This window comes from Hylobates moloch, unplaced genomic scaffold (genome assembly GCF_009828535.3).
Source record: "Hylobates moloch isolate HMO894 unplaced genomic scaffold, HMol_V3 SCAFFOLD_11, whole genome shotgun sequence".
In the NCBI taxonomy this organism is placed as follows: Eukaryota; Metazoa; Chordata; class Mammalia; order Primates; family Hylobatidae; genus Hylobates; species Hylobates moloch.
The window spans coordinates 80,100,877-80,115,635 of NW_026652286.1; the positions used below are offsets into that span (position 1 = coordinate 80,100,877).

Here is a 14,759-nt window from a genome sequence, read left to right on the forward strand (position 1 = left end):
TATTTATTTCTGGCCCATAAACCAGCAGATCTACTCGTCTACTCCAGAAGTTTTGAATGTTAGAGACCCATAGGATAAAAGGAAAAATGAAGATTGATCCAATGCCACTTTAATTATACTATGATGCAACTAAAGAACCCACATGAGAATTATGCTCTTTTTCCACATCTACATCAATATACATATACAGCCATACAGAAGTCACCATGGCTTTAGATACAAACCACACACACATACACAAACACACAAAGAAGGAGAAATATACACCCACCAGGATGGTAGAGCACCATCTTTTTAATGCTACGGGCACTACAGAGACAGAGTAAAAAATTAACAAATAAGCTATAAAGAATGAGAGAAAGGAGAGAGGAGCTACACAGCAGAGACAATCCATTTTTCAGAACTTCAGGAAATGTAAATATTCCAAGCACTCTCAGATAGAGGGGGCTTGGAATCAAGATAAAAACTAAAAGAAGAGATTGTTTGGCTTCTGAGGCTGTAAACATTGCTTATATAGGCAAATATTGAGGGCTGAATTTGAGGTTGGAGATGAAGCCAGTATGTCTGCGGTCCATACTGTATTGTTGTTTTAAGTGGTATAAAGAAAATGTCTGGGTGTTTTTTCCAGTTTGTGCTAAAGATCTGAAAATAATGAAACATTTGTCCATTAAAACAATAAACTCTTAAAACAGAAGTACCCTGTGAGTCATTCTGATTGATCAGACTGGGAATACTAAACAAAAAACAAAGACTAAAAAACCCATTCAGCTAGGTATTTCAAGATACTGCATAAATAATTTTTACTCAGTACCCTATGACAGGAGATCAGGCAGGACTCAATAGGTATTTGCTGAAAGCATGAGCCTGGAAAGAGAGCAGGAAATATACTGAAATAAGTGGCCCTCTATAGCAAACATTCAGCAGATGGGGTCTTTACTACCCAACTATCCAATTATCCCCACCCACTGAGTTGCAAAAGTCATCATAATAAGAAATATTTACTGATGAACAGACTTCCATAAAATTAGTACTTGCCCAAATATCTCTCTCTCTCTTCAATATCAGCAGCTATCTCTGCCCATTATGGTAATCCCTTTGGTCAGTCTTTCAGTGAATGTTGATTATATAAATACTAGCCAGTGCAATGCAAATACAAAACTAATTGAAATTGCAATTCTCACAAAAGATGGACTTCCCGAAGTTGATAAAAGCGATGTCAGAGGACCATTTAAATCACATGCAAATCCATTAAACATCTGAAAATCTGGCAGAGTCAGGACTTTCACAAAGAAGAGAAAAATAAAGCAAATAACACAACAATGATGTACTCCCTATAATCAAGCTATAAAAGTCAAATAAAGGAATTTTTATCATGCTACCATATTTTATCAGAAAAACAATACCAAAAACAAAGTTCATTTGACTCATTCTTTGTTCTAAAAAATTAGTACATAGTTGTAATACAATCTAAAAATTGTTAAATAAAATTTTTCTTTAAAAACCATCTTCATAAATTTTAGTTTCGTTTTCCCAGATAAGTCCTAACCAAAAGTTTTCTTCCTTATATATAATAGAAGTTAGGTACTGGTTTTAGGGAGATACACATTAAATAGTTATTTTCATTGTCAGCTGACCAACTCTTATGGTACTTGGTGAACTGAGTATCTGCCCAACAACATTACTAGTTTATTATAATAAAAGGTTACAGCAAGGGCATCTCTCAAAACATGCCCGGCCAGCAAAGGCAGGCTGCAATTTACGGCAGGACAAATTTATCAGTAAAGGATTACCTGAAAACAAAAGCCTAGCAGACTTCACAGGTATATGTTATTGTCATATATCCCGATGCAGCCTACTCCTTGGATATTTCCCTAAGCTCATCCTTAGTTAGGGGAGCACTGAGTATTTGAGACGGAAAGAAACTGGTTGGTTCCTTGATGAAATTACTGACCTGAGCCAACAAGTTAAAACTTTTGGAACCAGCCTTCCTTGAGACATCTTGTTATATGAGATATTAACTTGTTTTGCCTTGTAATCATTTTTATTTGGGTTTTCTGCTATTAATTGCAGCTAAAATCACCCTCACTTATACACATATCATACATATTTCGAAGGTACAAAAGCCTTAAAGAAAATCACAACTTAGTTGTAGAGGGAAAACTAATGTATTTGAAAAAAATCAAGACTATTTTTGCTTAATATAAAATGTACACTATTTTTAGACATACTATAAGAGTTTTAAGAAGAATATGCTCCACTAGTCATAAAAACAAAGCATTTAAGTAATAAAGCATTTAAGACTTCTATTAAAGTTAAGAATACCTCATGGGAACACCATGAGTTGGAACATTTAAGAGTTGAAAGAGATCTTAGAAATTTCCTGGGCAAGAGAGAAAAGTAAAGTATTAAATATAACGTCAATGACTTTAGCTGAGTCTTTGACATTATATTTAAGCCAAACAAAACAAAAAAGCATTACAAAAAAACCAAAACAATAGTGCCACTGACAAAATTATTACAATGAAATGGAAGCTGCCATAGGCATAACAGGAAAGTTCTTAAAACAACTGAGGATGTCAAAGACGAGAAAATAAAGAAATAGGGCCAAAGATATAGTACTCAGATTCTAGGTGTGGAGTAAGGTGCTAGGAGAAATTCAAGTAATTACACAGCATCAGTCAATCAATAAAACAGAACAGCACAAGTTGCAAGAGTGGAAAGTCATCTCTCTCATGACCACTTGAAATCCTACTTCTAGGCCGTGGGAAGATGAGCTTCCACCTGTTACAGGAGTGAAGGCTTTGAGCAAGGATTGCTAGAACAGATACACCTGAAGGAGCCTTTACACGCATGGACTGCTCTGAATTTGAAAAACACTTTCACATACATTCCCTCATTTTATTTCTATCACAATCCTCCAGCTAGGAAAGAAATATTATTAATCTCATTTTATAGATGAAATAAAGGCCTAAATTTAGTAGACTGTTTTAAATCGTATAAGCTGAAACAAACATTATAAACTTAAAATCATAAGGGTTTTAAGAAGAATATGTTCAAGTAATCATAAAAATAAACATTTTTTTCAAAATTACAAAGATTCACTTACTCTCAAAGGTATCTTTTAAAAGAAAATCTACTGTTCCTGTCATAACTTATGCACACTTTCCAGCCATTACAAAGATGGCTTTAACCAAAAGTCATTCAAATTGGCAGCTGAAAATTATATGCCTCCAGAGTCACCACATAGAGATAATGAATGTAGCAGATTTTCAGTTCAACTAAAGGGCAAATTTTCCCTTATTCACAATTTCTAATTAAAAACTGTGCAATGATCTTCTAGGGCACTGGGGGGGATACTGAGTCCCCATTTCTCATATCTCCCTGGGAAGGGAGGGAAATTCCCTAGGAATAAAAAGTAGAAGGCACACTCCTAGTTTTTTTCACCCCTCCACTTACAACTCTCCAGAAAACAAGGAATGCCTTTGCTTATTGGTTACTCTGAAGCCAGGCTCACTTGGCTCAGCCCTTTCCTCTCATTTTCAGAGCCAGCTAGTTTGTAGGCGTTAACACATATTCTGTTAGAGGAGCTCCTTCATGTCCTGTTATACGAACAGCCTCTGCCTCTATGGAGAAGATCTCCAGTTGTCCAGCTATGCCAGTGACAAGGTCAGTATGTCTCTTTAATTCAGAGGTGAAGTATTAACAAGTTCACTTGGCTACAGATCTAAAGTCATGTTCTGCCATCCGTTTTCTCAGTAGTAAATTTAACACTCTAATCTCCAATTATCTTTTGTCTCATTTCTCAGTTGGTTACACAGTTGGGAGGAAAACATGAAGATGTCCTTTACTGGTCCCTAAAGCTACAAGAAAGGATGGGGGGCAAACATAAAAAAGAAACCAGAGAGAGAAGAGTGCTTTTTCCTCCCCGATCTCATTATTTTTGAAAGCACGTGTATTAAGAATCTACACACATAGTTAGTAAGATGGTTTTGTCATATCAAACACCACTAATTGTCAAGTGACAGTATCAACATGACTACACAAGCTTGGGAAAGGTTAAGAGGCCAAAACATTGCAGACCTAATGACGGAAACTATACAAATATGGGAAAACAAAAATGAATAGTTTTTGCCTCCAGGAACAAGATCAGAATTTGATACAGCCTCTAATTAGATCAGATGACCTCATGTTTTAAGGACTCTTCTAGATTTAAAATTCTGACTTTCTTTTTTTTTTTTTTGAGTCGGAGTCTCACTCTGTTGCCCAGGCTGGAGTGCAGTGGCGCAATCTCGGCTCACTGCCAACCTCCGCCTCCCAGGTTCAAGTGATTCTCCTGCCTCAGCCTCCCGAGTAGCTGGGACTACAGGCACACGCCACCACGCCTGGCTAATTTTTTTTGTATTTTTAGTAGAGACAGGGTTTCACCGTGTTAGCCAGGATGGTCTCAATCTCCTGACCTCGTGATCTGCCCGCCTCAGCTTCCCAAAGTTACAGGCATGAGCCACTGCGCCCAGCCTAAAATTCTGATTTCTATCCAAAAATCTGCCTGTAGGTTGCGTGGATCACTTCACATGTAATATTTTCTTTTAGTGGCTCAAGCAAACTGCAGCTACAGAAACAAATCAATGAATAAACATGAACCTCTTATTCTTCATCTGTAAAAATGAAGATATTACCCTCTACTGCTCAGAGTTTTTGAAGGGATTGAATCAGGTAATATATGGAAAAAGTTCATCAAAATTCAGAACACACATTTTAATTTGTTTCCTTCTTCTATGGCATGAAGCTACTATCTTTTGCCACTAGATGGCAATGCTGCACCAGTAGGTCAAAAATGGGCCACATTGCACCAAGGAAAGTCTAGATCTTATTTAGCTGCTAAAAGTTTCAAGTAAAAAATTAAATTTCAAGTTGTTTTCCTGGCATCTGATGAGGTGACAGATAAAATTTTGGATATTTAAAAGAAGAGGACATTTAAAAGAAACCAAAGTGCTAATGGTGCCCTTATTTTTCATTTTTAAATCTCAATTCATTTTCATTAAGAATGTAGATAATCTTTGAAAAGGGCATTGTACAAGGTAAGACATATGATGATAGCTAATAAAAATGACCATTTACCTCTGACCCCAAACTGAGAGAAACGATCTCATCCTCAAAAGCAGAATGTGTGTCAATATGAGCGGGAATTCCTGAGATGGAAAACAGGATAACACGTCACTTCATTTTTCCTTTTAGTAGATTTAAGATGGCTGTAAATATAGCCTTATGCTATTATGATGAAAACATTGCTTGGTAATCAAGAAGGTACTATAATTTTGGTTAAAAGGAAACATTTAGGGTGAATGTGACTAAAATATATTAAAATAAATATAAACTAAAAATAACTTCAAGTTAAAGTGCCATTGGGGTTTGATCTAAAATCAAGGCTCAGGAGTCACTGATTAACTAGGACACTTAACCCAATTCCAGCCCAAGAGGAAAATGTGAAAGACAAATACAAAAGTCATTTTTACCCTCAAACACTGGATTCCCAAGTACTTGCAGAGCAAAAGCAATAACCAGGTATAAAGACTAGGCATATCAATAATTACGACATGGACTTCTCCACTGATCTATCAATTTACGTTAATTCAGTACCTCTTAAGTAAAAGAAATGCTGCTACATGGTGAGGGTAAACAAAGCCAGTAAGAGGGTCCCTATCCTCAAAGAGCTTATAATCCAATGGAAAGACAGCTAGATAAGAAAGGTAAAGAAGAAATGCCCTGGATGACTGGTTAATGTGGGGTCAAGCTCAGTTGGCTCAGCCCTTCCCTCTCATTTTCAGAGCTAGCTGGTTTGTAGGAGCTAATACATGCTCCTTCACGTTTCATCCTATAGGCCTCTGCGTCTTTAGGAGTGGCCCCAGCCTCTGTGCTCTACAAGAGCAGCCTCTGCTTCAGCTCCAGTTGTCTCACTGTGCCAGAGACAAGGTCAGCATGTCTCTCTAATTCAGAGGTGTAGTATTCACAAATCCACTTGGCTACAAATCTAAAGCCATCAGTTTTCATTGTAATAAATGTAGAAAAGAAAACAAAACTCCCTAACTCCTGCTGTTAATAAAATCCTTAAAATTAAAGAGGTCATAAGTGTGGGGCCCTAATCTTACAAGTGGAAGCTCTCTCTCTCTCCACGCACATGCACACACAGAGAAAAGGACATGTGAGGACATTGAGAGAAGGTGGCTGATGACAAGCCAGGAAGGGAGCCCTCACCAGGAACCCAATCAGCCAGCACCTTGATCTTGAACTTCCCAGCCTCTACACTGTGAAAAAATAAATTTCTGTTGTTTAAGCCAAAAAAAGTAAAAAATAAAACCCTTAAAATCATTCGATTACTATAAATATCAGATGAAGATGCTGCTAACAAGTACAAGAAATCAATAACCTAAAGATTCTTCACCAGAATGTCATCCTGCAATTGTCTCCCATATTCTCGAATATAGAAAGAAGAGAAAGATCATCCAACCAATTAGCCTTCTTCTATAAATTATTTGGTTTCTTCCATTAAACGTCTCCTATGTTTTTCAGACCAATATCTTCCCTCTCTAAAGGAAATGTTGAAAGGGAAACCAAAAAAAAAATCACAAACAGTGATTTGTGTCAGTGTGTTTACACTTTGAAATGCAAGTTCCTCAAGGGATTAAAGTGTAGATCTGCAAGGATTGAAATCAACACAAGTAACAAACATAAGCAAGGCAATCTGAAAGTTAATTTGAGCTTAAAAATAATATATTTGCTTGGCTGGGAGCGGTAGCTCACGCCTGTAATCCCAGCACTTTGGGAGGCCGAAGTGGGTGGATCACCTGAGGTCAGGAGTTTGAGACTAGCCTGGCCAACATGGTGAAACCCCATCTCTACAAAAATGCAAAAATTAGCTGGGCGTGTTGGTGTGCACCTGTAATCCCAGCTACTTGGGAAGCTGAGGCAGGAGAATCACTTGAACCCAGCAGGCAGAGGTTGCAGTGAGCTGAGACCACGCCATTGCACTACAGCATGGGCAACAAGAGCGAAACTCCATCTCAAAATAATAATAATAATAATAATATATTTGCTCTTAGAGAATTACATCATCTACTCAGTTCCAAAATATGTGACTAAAATTTTTAAACAAGAAATACTCACCTTGCCCAGGTTCATACTGATTTATGGTCATTTGATCAGGTTTATGTTTAATGTAACCTTCCCTCAACCATTTCTCCAAAAAGCTGTCACAAATGTCAGGAAGACCTAAAATGAGTAATCAAAAATAAAACATTAAAATATTTACTTTGCTTGTTTTACTCAAGAATTTTAAAAGTCACTGTGATAAAAATCACTGAGCTTTTAATTTAGCAGTCAGGTCCATTAATACAATAAACCCACAAGCAAAACAAAGTTAAAAAATAAAAAAAAAAAGGAATCTTTTAAAGATATTTCACTGATTTTTTTTCAGATAAAAAGTTTAAAAGAACAATTCTAACAACAATTTTGGTATTTTATAAAATAGCAATAAAATTATAAAAAATACACCATATATTGAAATTGTCCACTTTCTTTTTTTATTTTAAATTATACCATTTATTTTAAATTTAATTATTTTAAATTATTTCCCTTAAAAAAAAAAACAAACCTTCCAAAGTGGAACTAACTTATTTTTATTGGAGTCATAAATGTTGTTTCATGATGGAAGAAAAGCCTTAAGTAAGACCAAAGTCATTAAAAAAAATAGATAAATTTAACTCCAACAAAGAATTATACCATAAAAGCCAGAATATACAGTAAATTCTTAATCAATTAGACACTTCATTGGAAAAAAACTGGCAAAGAATATAAAAAGGAATTCACAGGAAAGGAAATACAAATCACCAACCTTACCAGTAATCAAGAAATTATAAATTTAAAAGCTTTACAACACCACAGGTTGGGGAATGGGGAAGTGGGTACACATTTGGTGAGAATATGCTGGTACAACTGTTTTAGGAAGCAATTTGTCAGTATCGATTAACATTTTTTAGTGAACATAAACTTCAACATGACAATTCTACTTCTTAGTAGTCTCCCTTGAGAAACTCTTGCACAGTGCATAAAGAGGCATGTACAAAGATATTCACAGCAGCATTACTTATGAAAGCTAAAAATCAGAAACAACCTAAATGTCTAGCAATAGGGAACTATTTGATTAAGCTATTATGGATCATTTAGCAAAATGAAAATGTCTATAAGGTTTCCAAGACATATAGTGGAGGGAAAAGAACAAGTTGGGTTGATATATGTAATACATGGTATATACAATATATGCAATACCACACAATACTACATATGTTCACAAACGGGTACTTTTATTGGTGTATGTATTTTAATGTAAACTCATTTTTTAAAAGATTGGAAAAGCATATACTAAATTGTTAGTAGTATGTACTTCTGAGAAGCAGCATGGGAATAAGGATAATAATGATGAACTTCAGCTCTATCCAGTTTGAAATTTTTTTACAACAAAACTATACAATTTATCTAATTAAAGTGTTTTAAATCAACTATTTGAAAAGTTTACCTACAAATGACAAATGGAACATAATCCCCCAACTATAATATTCTACTAATATATGAAATTTTTTGAGCCAGAATTTATTATGTATTAGCAATTACTTACCGCCAGGTAATGGCTTATCTTTATCTACATTGTTGTTCTCATAGTGGAACTCATAACCAAAATGCTTTACTCTTCTGTGTTTTAAGGATTTTTGAGCTGTGTGAAGAGGACAAAGTAAACAATTAAGAAGGAAAAGAATTACATTCCTTTGCATATTTCAGTTAACTTTTTAAGTAAGGATTAGTTTAGTAATGGAAACTTCTGTTAATTGGTAAATTACGGTCTTTAACAAAATTAACCATTTTGCCTTACATTTGTTGTTATTTCAAGTCTAAAATTGTAATAAACTCTTCAAGAGTTTCACCCAATCAATATGAAAACTAAACATGTACACTACCATTCACAACATTGCCCATGAGCTGGAAAGAGTCAGAAAAACTCCAATTTGCAACTATCTCCAGGAAGCTCTCACTATATTATAATAGTGTGGTACTGAACTGCTAATTCCTCAAGGGAAACTTGCCTTAGGGTGGGAAGGAATGAATAAATAAGTAATTGCTAATAAATAAGTGAAAAGGCTTATAAAAGCTATATAAATGTTAGGTAATAAATATTAACCAGTTTGGAGTTTAAATTTGATAGCTATATAAATGTTATTTATTATTAATATTCCTAAGAATTGTTGGTATGACTTGCCTAACATTGGAACCAGGCTAGTTTCAGTAATTTTGAGGAAATAAACCATGAAAGACAGAAGAAAGGAAGAAGAGTTTTGCAGAAACTTTAAAATATCAGCTTTTGAAAGTTTTACTTACAGTTTTGATTGTCTGTATCTTCTGTCCAATCAACACTTTCCAAAAGCATTTTCTCCTCGTCAGAAGAAATTATTTCTTCTACTACCATGAGTCCTGGTGGTAAGGTTTGAGGCCTCAACTCCTTCCATTGTGCTATGGAAAACCAAATTAAAATAGTCACATGCAAAACTTAAAGTTCCTATATACAAATAATTCTGCCCAATAACTCTTTATCAGTTTACAAAACTTCAAATCCTCATTTTCGGAAATCAGATTGCTGAAAGGCACCAATATATTAAAAGTGCAGAAACAAAGACCAAGATCAAAATGATGGTACACTTTATCCACTGCAATTACCAACAGCAAACAGAACAGTATTTATTTAAGTATCCGGTGTGAACATGATGAAGTCACTTTTAAAATCTCACAAGGTTTCTCATAATACCCACAGCATGCACCTCCATTAAAAAGTCAGATAGTCTAAATAATGAATACAAGAATTTAAATACTCATTTTTGCTCTTAGGCTCTTGATACTAGCTATAGTAAATAGAAATAGAAAATATAATAGAAAAATGTAAAATAAAATACAACTTTCTAAAGAAATACAAAATATCATTTATGAAGAATTATTTAGCAGATGTTAAAATAATTTAGGTTCCCGTGTCCTTCAAAGTTTCAGATAGGTATAGCTCTAGAAGGAAAAGAAAAAAGAATCTGCTATTAAACAAAGGGAATGGTATATTCACATTTATTGTTAGCAATCTGATCATTCATGTTATACACATGATCTCTGAAGCTTTTCTGCCAGACAGTTTTCTGCCAGGCAGATTAAATCTTTGAATTGTTTAATTCACAAAAATAGCAAGTATTTACTAGATTCTATTAATAACATTTCAGAAACATGAATAGTAAATCATTTGATAAATACATACCACTGCCTACTATGTGCCAGACATTATATTATGTATTCAAATTACATAAGGAAAACTTTGGAAAGAATTCCTTAAAGACAAGTAATTTATAGTGTAAGTAATTTGGATTTAGTTTCCAAAATATGTTTCTTTAAAAACAATTAAAAATATCTCTTCTATTTGTTATTCAGTGCTGCCTGGTAGCAGATATCTAAACAAGCATTAAACTATTTGTGACGGCTGGGCGCAGTGGCTCACGCTTATAATCCCAGCACTTTGGGAGGCCAAGGCGGGCGGATCACGAGATCAGGAGATCGAGACCATCCTGGCAAACACTATAAAACCCCGTCTCTACTAAAAATACATAAAAATTAGCCGGGCGTGTTGGTGGGCACCTGTAGTCCCAGCTTCTCAGGAGGCTGAGGCAGGAGAATGGTGCGAACCCGGGAAGTGGAGCTTGCAGTGAGCTGAGATCGCGCCACTACACTCCAGCCTGGGTGAAAGAGTGGGACTCTGTCTCAAAAAAAAAAAACTATTTGTGACACATTTCTGTTCTCAATTAAAAATGACTTTCAAGGTTATAAATGTGATTGCCAGAGCCTTAAAAGTACATATGGATCTAATGAAGAATTTCAAATAAAGAGCACTCCAAAATTTACTTTGTGTAATTTCTTACTGAGTATTCACCATGGAGGATGGGGGGTAAACCCAATGACTATTTTCTGATTAAAACTTACTCCTCAGGCATTCAGTTTTCAAAAACTGACCAGAAACATGTAAAACATGAGGATAATCTAGTTTCCAAAATATGTAAAGCTTAAGTCAGATTTAAAATTTAAAGCATATGAGCACTGAGAAATATAGTTTCTAAAATATATCTTTAAAAGAGTCTGTAAAAGTTTTCCTTTGAGTCTTATTTTACACAAACATAAATTTGAGCAGATTATAGTCACCTACCCACTCCTAGGATATCTAAAACAGGGCTCTTTTATTGCCTAAATAGGTGGCAAATGAATATATGATTAGATGTTTAAATCAAAGTTCATCTCAATACATCTCATTTCCATGGGGCAGAAGTAATAATTCCTGTACAATTCTGTAAATCAGTATATAAAGCTATACTTATTTAATTAAATTATTCGGTTCCTCAATCAGACTGTCCTGTGGCTATTGAACCGGACAGCACAGACAGCAACATTTCTACCATCACAGGAAGTTCTACTGGACAGCACGACCATAAAGTTTTAGGAATCAGCTGGGCGTGGTGGCTCACACCTGTAATCCCAGCACTTTGGGAGGCCGAGGCGGGCAGATTACGAGGTCAGGAGTTCGAGGCCAGACTGGCCAACACGGTGAAACCCCGTCTCTACTAAAAATACAAAAATTAGCCAGGCATGGTGGCACATGCCTGTAATCCCAGCTACTTAGGAGGCCGAGGCAGGAGAATTGCTTGAACCCGGGAGGTGGAGATTGCAGTGAGCTGAGATTGTGCCATTGCACTCCAGCCTGGGCAACAAGAGCAAAACTCTGTCTCAAAAAAATAATAATAATAATAAATAAATAAAAATAAAGTTTTAGGAATCTTTGGTAGCTACAGGTGTTCCACTATAAATATGAAGATTGCTACCTGATGATTTGGATCACAATTCATTCTTAAGTGATTAATTCAAAGCTCCTGGGTAGATATGTGAAATAAACTGGTAATCCGAACCCTCATTATTAAATTTTGAAAAACACAATTAGGCAGGAGGGTTCCAAAATAAGCCATGGGCTTAATAAATATATTGTTGATTGGTGGGACCAGCTTTGTAAAGGCAGGTTGTATCTTATTCACCTCTGTACTGTCAACTACTTGTCCCATGCCTGGCACAAATAGGTGCTTAAAGAATGTTTGTTAAAGTAAAAGGAGCTGCTAACCTGCGTCCTCATTTTGTTTCACAATAACTGAACCTCCCAACTTAAGTCTATGAAAAGAAAACACACAAAAGAATCATTTTTTAAAAGATAATTGTATGATCATACCTTTTTCCACAAAATTCAAATACAGAATGGTCTTTTGTCCTAAATCATCCACTACTTCTTTTCCATTGAGGGTAACATAGGCTCTCTTAGATTCTTCTGTAGTTCTGTATCTTGCAAATGAGTAGGGCTTGTTAGGTGGCATTAAGAGAGCATCCACCAGTCCACATTTCTCTAAAACTGGGAGCAGCTGGTTCCGACTCACACCATTACCCAAACCACCATTGGCAACAACCAGGCTCTTAAAAAACAAACGAACGAACAAACAAAAAGAAAGTAACATGAGCAACTGATACCAACCCATTTGTTTTAAATTAAGATTTTTTTAAAAATAAGATTTCTACAAAGATGTAATTAAGAAAAAAAAGCATTTCCTTGTAGTGGTTGGTTTGCTAATTTCATACAAAGTATGTAAACCAATTTACTAAAAATTTGGGGAATAAAAAGGACTCCTATATTGTAAATTGTATTGTTTAAATTGCCAATTTCGCAAAATATTCATTTCTAAATGACCATAAATGCAAATTAAAACATGACTATTATTCAGAAATATAAATTTAACATAATGAAAGAGGTGGAGAGGAGAAAGCACAGTTACATAATACTTGCTTTTTTGCAAGACTGTTCTATAAGCTTTTATCTACTTAGTCCTCATTAACATAATCTTCACAACATACTGAATTTATCTGGGTAATATCAGCCCCATTTCATAGAAGATCTGACAGACTAGGTTAAGGTGGTGATTAGGGGTGGGTTTAAACCTATTTCTGTCCGTTTCCAGGATCCACACTTTAATATAACCATTGCACAATGTTTACTAAAAATTAAAAGTAAAGGTACTATTACCTCAAAGAAAAACCAATTATAGGTTCTATTGAACATAATTAGGAAAAAATATTCCTATAAGGAAATTCAGACTAAGTAATTCAGTCAGTTCACAATGAAAACTTTTTCCTTTGTAAGTTTCACGATTACTTCCTGCTGTTTGCATAGTCCTGCACTAAAGTTTATTCAAGGAAATTTTGCAGGGATGAAAGAGGAGTCTCTTATTTTTATTCTGATTTTCATGGCCTAGCACCCATATAGTCTCTATACTTAACCATTCTATACAATGTAAAGATTTTTAATTTATGTTCTATGACTTCTAAAAAATTTCAATATAACAAAAGAAAGCCATGGATGGCCTACTCTCATCAATTTCTTCATTTATGCCAAGTGTTGATGAAGTTTTTCTGAGAAGAGGTAGATAGTATATATTTTAGGCTTGGCAGGCCATAAAAGTTTCTGTCAGATAGTCTTAGTATTATTTTTTAACACTTTAAGAATGTAAAACTCATTATTTTGGTCACAACCCTGATTTGGTCTAAGGACAGTAGTTTGCCAACCCTTGGTTTGTACTAAGCTCAGTGATAGTACATGGTGTATTGGTTTATTACACAAAATAAGAATACCTAGAACTTTGTTTGAAAAGGATATAAAATAATTATTATGAAATTGGACAATAAGGAAAGTAAAACTGTTTTGTCATGGGACAGCCAGTACTTTATATGTATGCAAGCATATGCATACATAATAAACAAGCCCACTAATACAATACTACATGATATGGAGTAAAATGGAGTCTCAGATGGCTTGCCTTGGACCTCACTTAATGAGGTTTATTAATTAAAATACCAAAATAACTTGGTTATATGTGGCCATAGTTGCAAAAACATTTCCATATTCTTAAATCTATGGAAGAGCAAAGGTTTCATTGGTGTTGGGGGTCCACTACCCCATCTAGGAATGGAAGATGATGAAGTATGACTTCAGGAATACTAGAAGGAAGTCCTCAAAGATGCCATCTGAGTGTTTTGTGGGCAACTCTAAAGGTAAACCACACAAAAGCAAGTGCAGTAGAAGAGGAGAGGAACTTATTTTCCATTAAATGTGAGATACATATAATTAAATGTCATAACTAAATGTAACATAATTAATGCAATAATTAAGTGGAACTATTATTTTATTTATAATTGTTCATCCAAGCAATTTTCTAAATAACAAGGAGTATGGTATGAAGTAGAGAATGTGAATTTTTTTTAAATTATCTTTGGTCTTGACAATTTGAGGATCACTGCTCTAGAAAAATCTATAATGCCATAAATTTGTACAAAGGAGCCTAAAATTATAATACATCTGATATGGTTTGGCTGTGTCCCCACCCAAATCTCATCTTGAATTTTAGCTCCCATAATCCCCACATTTTGTGGGAGGGACCCAGTGGGAAATAATTGAATCATGGGGGCCATTTCCCCTATAACGTTCTCGTGTTAGTGAATAAGTCTCACGAGATCCGATGGTTTTATATGGGGTTTCCCCTTTCACTTCGCTCTCATTCTCTCTTGCCTGCCGCCATGCAAGCCAGGCCTTTCACCTTCTGCCATGA

The 14,759-nt window shown here is 35.1% G+C and overlaps 1 protein-coding gene across 2 annotated transcripts in view; it reads right to left on the bottom strand.

Moving 5' to 3' along the window:
• ALKBH8 (alkB homolog 8, tRNA methyltransferase) overlaps nucleotides 1-14,759 on the bottom strand; it is a 64,764-nt gene that overhangs the window by 43,195 nt on the left and 6,810 nt on the right. For both annotated transcript variants that reach the window (XM_032167293.2, XM_032167294.2), the window contains exons 3-7: nucleotides 12,338-12,575; nucleotides 9,424-9,555; nucleotides 8,669-8,764; nucleotides 7,162-7,266; nucleotides 5,119-5,189 (exon numbers count right to left, since the gene is read on the bottom strand). In XM_032167293.2, the coding sequence (XP_032023184.1) occupies nucleotides 5,119-5,189; nucleotides 7,162-7,266; nucleotides 8,669-8,764; nucleotides 9,424-9,555; nucleotides 12,338-12,575 (642 nt within the window). The remainder of the gene's footprint in view (nucleotides 1-5,118; nucleotides 5,190-7,161; nucleotides 7,267-8,668; nucleotides 8,765-9,423; nucleotides 9,556-12,337; nucleotides 12,576-14,759) is intronic.